The following is an 8,588-nucleotide window of genomic DNA, read 5'->3' as shown; positions in this document are numbered from 1 at the left end:
AGTTATGGATTTAATGCAAAATTGTCTTTCACAATTTTTTAGCTGGGGAAAATTAGAGAACACCCAGCTTTCCGAAGACAGGAGGAAACAAAACAAAAAGCAGAGATTTAAAACAAGGACTGAATGCTTCTGTTCTTACGGCAGATTGTTCATGGACTGGTCTACTCCAGGAAACCACTCCGTGCAATTCACCAGACAGAAGGCTGTTCACTAGCCATGTGACATGACCAAATAACTCTTCAGTGATGCATGTTGACTTCTGCCTACAGGAAGTACAAGCAAACTTATAAACTGGCTATCACCTCAGGACCAAAGACGTGCCTCAAAGGCTACCTCGTAGCAGCTGCCTGCGTAAGTCTTATGTGGCCTTCGTGATTGCCTTCCATGTTGCCCAGGACAGCTTGTTCCCAACTCTGAGCGTGAAAGATGTGCCATTGCTTCCAGTGAGGCTGACAACCTGGCCTTACTTAGAACCAAAAATACATGATCACTTGTGCTTATTTTCCATTTGTGGGGACACTGATGGTGAGAGGGGCTCTGACTGAATGTTGTGCTTATGGCAGAAAGCTGAACCTGCATTTGTGGTGGCCTGGGATGACACAGCCAAGGGGCTTCTGCACGGGGGTATGAATATTTGCCCCTGGCTTGGCAACAGCTGCTGCCAACAGTGTGGGCATGAGCAGGAATAGCACCTGCACACCCTTGTAGCACTGATTGCTGCCGCTGCCTTCCCCCTTATTCAGCAATGGATGGATGCCCATAACAAAGCCCAGCAGTCCCTGTTCTCCTCCTTTCCCTCAGCTAGGAAAAGTTCCTCCCTGTATTGGCCATGGGCAAAGTATCAGCATGGATGGACCACCCTCAGCCATCCCAGAGTCTCTCCTTCGATCCAACTCAAGGGGAAGGCCCAGGTAACTCACAAGTCATGCTCATTCCAACAGGAGCTTGCTGAGGGGGGACCATCTCAACACCCCTTCTGGGCTGAAAAAAAAAGTAGAACAATTGGGGGAGGGAGCCAGCAAGCCCAAGAGGACTGACTGACAAACAGCTCCTCCACGTTTCTGATGTATTCTGTATAGCCGTGTCCTCAAAAGGAAACCGTACCACAGCTATATTTAGTTGGTCATTTGAAAAGCTTGTCTCCTCCAGGTTTGGTTCCCCAGATTCACCACCATTGTTGTCCTCTGTTATGAGGAGCTAACTGCAGAAGATCTGAAGACTTTCCCCAGAGGAAGACCATGGATTTTTGCGATGCATAGGAAACCTGGAACTAGTTTGACACTAGAGCTCCCTGCATTTGTTGGTTGGTTGGTTTTTGCTTCATTTACCCATGTACTTTATCCTGGTCACATTTATTTCTTGCTTGCTTGCTTGCTTGCTTTCTGTTGTCAGCACAGGTGTTAAAAAAGCCAACAGATCAGTTCTCACCAGAAGCTGCAATAAGATATGAGTCTCTTATTTCAGGACTTACAGTAGTCAGAGAGAAGTGACTTGATTTGTACAAGTGAATAAATATATTTCTGCGAAGTCTGGAAATAAATGTAAACAGTCCCCAGGTGTGCATCCATACATGCATAACTTTCTTAATCCACAATTTCTCTTCAGCTTAACCTCAAACAATTGACTGGATCTGACAGGAAAAAAGAAGACTGTAACGAACTCCTTCTTCCCAAATAACCTGAGTGTTCCTTATCAATGAAAGGCATAGTATGTAATAAATACATTCACGTGTTTCTTATGAAATAAACAGAAAAACCCATGCAGCTCAAAAATACAGTGGGCGACAGACATGATGCTGCGGCATTTGCGGCCTCTTTGGATCTTTGCAGCTGCTTTGACAAAAGTTACTGTGCACACAGAGAGAAGGAACAGAAGCTGTGCTTCAAAGATTCAAGTCAAGTTTCCAAGCAGGCATTTTTTAAAAACAACAACAACAACAAAGGGCTGTATCTAAAGAACCATGAAGGGAGCTGCCTCCCAAGGTGGCTCAAGTGTGTTTTAACTCAGAAAAGCAACTCATTCATTCCTGATGATATATTGAGTGAATCGACCCCGGTCCTACTACTGAAGCGGAGTGATCCCATAGAGCATCCTGAGAGACTTGCCGAAAGAGGTTTCAAAACCCCATCCCTCCTGAGAGCCATCAGAAATAAAGCACAAGGCCAGCCTGAACTGCTTCACACACACTCTGTCTTCATCCGGCTCCCTCGCCCTTGGAAAGCTCACCGCTCTGAGAAGATCAAAGGAGCCGGGTCTCCCTGGCCCAGGCATACGTAAGGCTCCATCTGCATCAGTCCTCAGCAGGCAGGACTGCAGCCCAGGCACCAAAGGTTTGAGCAGATCACAGAACAGGGAGGGAGAGCAAACACCTCCGGACAGAAATAAAATTCGCAGGGACCTTGATCAGATGGAAAGTGGGACTGCAACAAACAAACGATATTCAACTGTGACAAATACAAAATCCTGCATTTAGGCAACAAGAACTAAATGCACATATACAAGGGGGAGGGGGATGGATTGTGCCTGGCTTGGCAGGAATACAGGTGGAAACAGGAGCTTGGGATTGTAGTTGGTCTCAAGCTGAACAATGGGCTGTGTTTGCAAAAAAAGGTTAAGGTGATTTTAGGATGCATAGAAAGCATACTGTCCAAGTCATGAGAAGTCATAGATCCACTCTTGTCTTGTGTGAGGCAGACCTTGCCTGGAGCACTGAGTCTCATTCTGGGTATCACACTTTAGGAGAGACAAAAATTATCTATCGAGGGGTCTGGAAAATGTAACCTGGGAGAAAAACTAGGTGGAACTGGGTACTTATAGCCGAGGAAAGGGAATACCCAAGACCAGGGGGCAGGGGACATAACTGACTTCCTCAAATACTTGCAGGTTTGTTACATAGAAGAGGGCAAGACTAGATCTAATAGGCTTATAAGTTACAAGATGGCAGATCACAGGAGAAACTTCTTCATGACACGAGCAGATGAGCAATGGAACCAATTACTGGAGGGAGGGACAGCCATGGATCAAGAATGGCCTAGGGCTGGGCTATACGACCTATGAGGATCTTGGGATTTGATGCTACCCTCACTTTCTTTTCAGTCCTGCTTGAAACCAGGAACACAAAAGCAGGGACTTTGACAAACATTTCAGAGTGCTTTTCATTTCTGCTTGTGAGTAATATCACCCGAGTGTTATGTCTTGAAAGAATGTATTCTGTGGTTTGATTTTTATGGCCTCAGGGGTCAGCTCCTCATGCCACATTTCAAGGACGCTATGAGTGATACAGGTACTAATAAACTCCAGGAGTGAAAAATCCCACAGACAGCCCCTCATAGAGGTCCAAAACAAACAGATGTCCTTTTAAATCTGATAGGAACATGGTGCTATGTGACAGCCAATTAAATCAAAATAAATAGGGATCATCTGAAATCCTAGATATGGCATAACTCATGGCTGTAGATAGAATGGTTGAGTTTAAACAACCTGTGCTAATGCTAACATCCAAATAATCTTTCCATAGAAGTTTAAACAAACAGAACCAAGATGGCTAAAATACACCTTCTGTCGATAGATCTGAATTCAAAAGTCCTACCTCTGCCACAAGCTGGATAACCATTTGGAATTATTCACTATTACTTAGCCTCCAAATTCCACATCTGTTCTATGGGAACAATTGTAAGTTGTCACCAGCTTATTGTGAACAATATATTGAGACTGTAAGATACTTCACAGACATAATGCTGTATAAATCATTCAAAGTATATGAAAAAGCTTAAGTTGCATTTGATATTTGCTAAGCAACAGTAATTATTATGGATGGGTATGAACCACATTTTTGTCGTTCTGTTTGTGATTCCTGGCTGAACCACAAACCAATATGCCAGTTTGCAAAACAAACAGGTTTGTGAGCCATTTAAACCTATTTTCTACCCTCCGCCACTTTTAGTGGGGAGCAGAAAGCAGTGGTTTAGATGGCTCCGAGCCATTTAAACCAAACAGCTGTTTTTTGTGAAGAGCAAAAAGCAGATGTTTAAATGGTTTAGAGCAATTTAAAATCCTGCTTGCTGCTCTTCATGAACTACCACAAACTGCATCAAAATTCATGGAAGTTCATGGCAGCTTTTCAGTCTGTGAATATTGCTCTATGAACCAACCAAAATTCATGACAAACTTCAGTTCATGAGCCAGTTTGTGCCAATCCCTAGTAGTTTTGGTCAAATGTGTCCCAAATTCACTACAGGTGACATACATCTGTTAGCTATGACAAAGAACATTTATGGCCATTTCCAAATATGTTTTCAGCTTTCTAAGGGCTTAGTTTGCCAGCATGATCTCTGAAAGGGAGGGTGTTAGTCCTAACAATTATCATGATTGCTATCTTAAAAACCCATTTCAAAATCATGTCCCTAAGGCCACCAGCAATCAGAAAGGTTAATATAATACAACAGTTCTAAAAAAAATCACTTTTCTTCACACAAAAGTTGTAGTATGTGTTCGAGCTTCACACTGTCTGTAGACATCTCTGAAATATTTAGATATGGTGCCTCAAAACTGAAATAGTACTTACAAACAAAAGTTGTTGTTGTTTTTTAATTGTGATCAGAGGATCACTCCAGTTGACTACTGGAAACCTGTCAGTTACAGACTGTGGCAGCCCATTTCCATGGCAGCAAAACAAAGCAATATGGGAACTGGCCGAAATGGCAGCTATGTTTCCCCACTGCTGTCCTCTTGCTGCTCCTCCACACCCCCACCCTCACTCTTCTTTACAAGTCTGCAGAAAAGAGCAAATGCATTGGGGAGTACATTGAGTCTCCCAGGCCTAGAAATCCTCCCTTTCCACTCATGATATAACACTAAAGAGATGAAGGGAGAAATGCCATGTAGCAGTAGACAGGCCAGCACCCTTCTGAAAACGATGAGCACTGCTCCTCACCCTGTGGTGGCTAAGGGGGAAGCATCCAGGCCCATGGAGGAAATGGGCAAAGGGTTTCAATCAGTAGCCACTCACAGAACAGATGACAAAAGCTCTTTATTCATCTTGGCCCAGGTGGTCCAAAGGGATTATAAAGCATCTTGTCAGAGAGGACAATTCCTACTGGATAGAAGCTAGCAATTCCTGACTCCCATTTAGGACATTCAAAAAAAGTTTATTTCAACTAAAGGCACATTCATATGAATTCCATTAGGAAATCAGATGCTCTGTTAACATATCCCATTCCTTTGGGGCTTCAGCTTGCAAAGGTCTGACAGGGATCGGTGCAAGTTATGTAATCAGCACATGGATGTCCTGGGGAAAAGGACACTTCATGTGCACTACGTTGGACATTTGTGCACCTGAGCAGAAACACGGACAGTCACCATCTGGATATGCCTTTAGAACGGAAAGGTTTAGCTTGGTTTCTGGTTCAGTGCAAGCCCCCAAGCACTTGCAAATGAAACCGCAAAAGACAAAACACTATCCCTACACAGCTCTGCCTGTGTAGAGATGCATCTTGGGAGGGGAGGCGAAGAAACTAATTGTATTGGTTCTCTTGTATCCACAGCTGACTTTGATACATGCCAAGCCCAAGGAAAACTTGATGGGAAGCAAACAAACAAAAACAAAGGGTTAAAAAGCAAGTAAAATGGCCACCCTACATGTAACCAGTGTGGCAGCCGATATGCTCTATAACAGGGCTTAATGTCAAAGTCTGTCTTCACAATGAGAGTGCAAGCTCTGTATGCTGTGAAGAAATAAATATGACCGTGTCTGTGCACATGTTCTGCACACTTTCTGTCATCTCTGAGGTAATCCTGAATGGGCCCAAATGTCCTTCTATTTAAACATCAGAAGAGCAGAAAGTGTTCACTCCAGGTCAGTGTGATCTCTTGGACCTTCCTTTCTTACAAATACAAATAAAATGCTGCGTTAGCCCAACAGCTAATTCATCAAAAATATATTTCGCAAACATTTGCAGCAGCCAACCGTGTTGTGGGCTGGGAAACGAAACAAACATGCCAAGACTGTATCTACGTCTTGAGCGCACTACTCAAACAGAAGAGCTGGCCAAACTGTCTTGCGCTGATTCTTGTACTAGCTCTTCATTGGAACAGGGAGAGTATATGAGAAAGGACCGTTTGTATATTGCAAGGATGCCAGATTGAGGGGCTGGGGGTCGAGAGATCATTGTAGGGTCCCTGGTAACGGAGGCCAGACCACAGCATCCTTTGCTCCTACTCTCACAGTGCTGCATTTTATTTCCCCCAGAGGACAGCAAGGGAAGCCTTCATTTATGTGAGAGCAAGCAAAAGATGGCATTCCACTGGGGTGAGTACAAGAGTCACGAGACACATTACATTTCACACATGGTCCCAACACGGACTTGCAGCAGAAAGCTAACTGCCTCTTGCCAGGCAAATAATGATCCCGCTCCCCAAGGCTGCTTCAAGTCAGGGAAATGGCATGAGGGGGAACCAAGGAGCCCCTCTTTTCACTGTGCCACGGTCCCGATCCTGTGGCGTTTCTAAATTGACTTCAGCTAGGGAATTTGTCGCTGCTGTATGGCTGCAAGTCCCCATGGTGATCATGTGTGAAATGTCCTGCGTAGTTTAGGCCTAATCCTGCTCAGTGCACTTGAGTCTCCCGGCAACCAGACTCCCAGCAAATCAAGTCTGAATCTATCCCTGCCTCTTCATCTGCATAACCTAATCTTGGGTTCTGTTTCTTGGTCACACTGCAATGGAATATTAGAGAAGACTTTCACGCAGAGAGAGAAGAGACTAAAAATGAAACCTGGATAGCATCTCTTTTTGGAAACAGTGCCATTCAAAATGATCAAATAAATGTAGAAAGAGACCACTCCTAGACTTGGAATGAAACCTCTTTCTGTCTTTGTTTTTCTTGGTTGACTGTTTGTGAAGCCAATATTTGCAGAAGCTACTCCACACATGGACACATGTAAAATGCCAGCACACCAAAATGCAGGAAGCCATGGGGGAAATGTCATCATCTGTGTTCTGGCCCTGCCTTGATCCATTTCAGCCAATTGTGTGATACATAAACAAGACAGAAACCCTAACGACTGCCTTTCTTTATCGCCTTCAGTCTGTTTCTGGGAAGAAGAAAGCATCAGCCCAGCTAACCCTCCTCAGCCTCTTGCTCCACTTGAACCTGTCATTCCGTAATGTCTTCTCTCGACAGGAACCCCATCCCTACGCCCACCCACTACCTTCCTTGTCAACTTTTCACCATCTTGCTGAGCAGAATTAATAATTGTTTCTCTAGGATCCATCGGAATGCTTCAGCAAAAGGAAATGATGGTGAAAGGGTCCAGGTAACGTATGGAAACTGCATCGAGCGCAGTGGTCTCTTCCCAACGAATAAGGGCCCCCTTGGAACATAGGGCACCTGGCATGATTCCCGGGAGGCGGTGGGGTTCCCAAAACAAAACATGACAGTGTTTCTTACACGCATCACTTGCATTGTTCATGATCTGTGCAGTCATCCATCTCCACATCGGAATCAAAGAGGGAATGTCCAGTGTAATCGGTGTCTGGCGTTCGGGAAAAACTATTTTCGGTTCCTTCATCTTCAAATGTTTCTGTCCTTGAATAAAAACTGAAGTCCTGTAAGGGGTGAGTCTTGCTCGCCTCGCTACTTTCTTCCGACTCATAGAGAGTGTAGTCATCGTCATGATGCCACTCTGGCCAGAATTTCCTCCTTATCCTCTCGCAGTACATAGCGAGGTTAATCAATTCTCCTGTGAAACATGTAAAGAGAAAGTGGTATTACACCCCTGCCCAGCCACACCCACTGGAAACGAAGAGCATGGAGACTTTTCACAGGCCAAATGCAGTCTCTGGGCTTCCTAGATTTCTGCCAACCAGTTGCTGGAGCGGGATGCCTATCATCACCCAGCCCTACCCGAGAACTTTCCTGGAGCACCTGTTTAGATACTGCCTTGACAGTCAGCTGAGACATAACTGTTTGCCCCTGAGAGAGAAAGAATACTTTCTTGAGCCCATTCCAACATTAAAGTGAAAAGAATTGGCATTCTTTGGTTGCATGTGCCTCCACCCCACCCCCAGTGACCAGTGATGCTGCTTTCAGGGTGTTGCTGGTCATGGGGAGGGGAGGGTCATGAAGCCACTTCCTCTGCAGTTGGAGTCTGAAGATGGCCAGGCAATCTGTGATGAAGAAAGGGGAAGCACCAGCATGCCAGTGCCTGCTCTCTTGTCTACAAGGTGAGTTAGCACACAGGGGTATCCTCTGTACTGAGCTACTAAGTCTGGTCACAGTTTTATCAAGGTCTAATCTCACTGGTCACAATTATGACAGCAATATGCAATGAAAGTGTTTCAATGTACCACCAGGTGGCAGCATTGTTTATTTAAAAATTCATCACTCCAAGACATGTACAGGAAAACATTTTGACGAGGGATTCATTTCAGTCTCACATTTAGGCAAGACAGAGCAAAAATACCTCAGAACATAGAAGAAGTCCATTTCTCAAACCAGGGTCTGGCTGAGCATAAAACAAGCAAGTCAATGGACTGGATCTACCAACTCTCTTTTACTAAAGTGGACAATGCACTGAGGGAAGCCATCT

The 8,588-nt window shown here is 44.6% G+C and overlaps 1 protein-coding gene across 2 annotated transcripts in view; it reads right to left on the bottom strand.

The window, feature by feature from the left end:
- Positions 1-302: 302 nt before the first annotated feature.
- Positions 303-8,588, bottom strand: part of FAXC (failed axon connections homolog, metaxin like GST domain containing) — a 29,544-nt gene continuing 21,258 nt past the window's right edge. For both annotated transcript variants that reach the window (XM_077303627.1, XM_077303636.1), the window contains one exon: positions 303-7,739. In XM_077303627.1, the coding sequence (XP_077159742.1) occupies positions 7,453-7,739 (287 nt within the window). In that variant the 3' untranslated portion in view covers positions 303-7,452. The remainder of the gene's footprint in view (positions 7,740-8,588) is intronic.

This window comes from Paroedura picta, chromosome 1 (assembly GCF_049243985.1).
Source record: "Paroedura picta isolate Pp20150507F chromosome 1, Ppicta_v3.0, whole genome shotgun sequence".
Classification (NCBI taxonomy): Eukaryota; Metazoa; Chordata; class Lepidosauria; order Squamata; family Gekkonidae; genus Paroedura; species Paroedura picta.
This window is presented reverse-complemented; position numbering and strand designations above follow the sequence as displayed.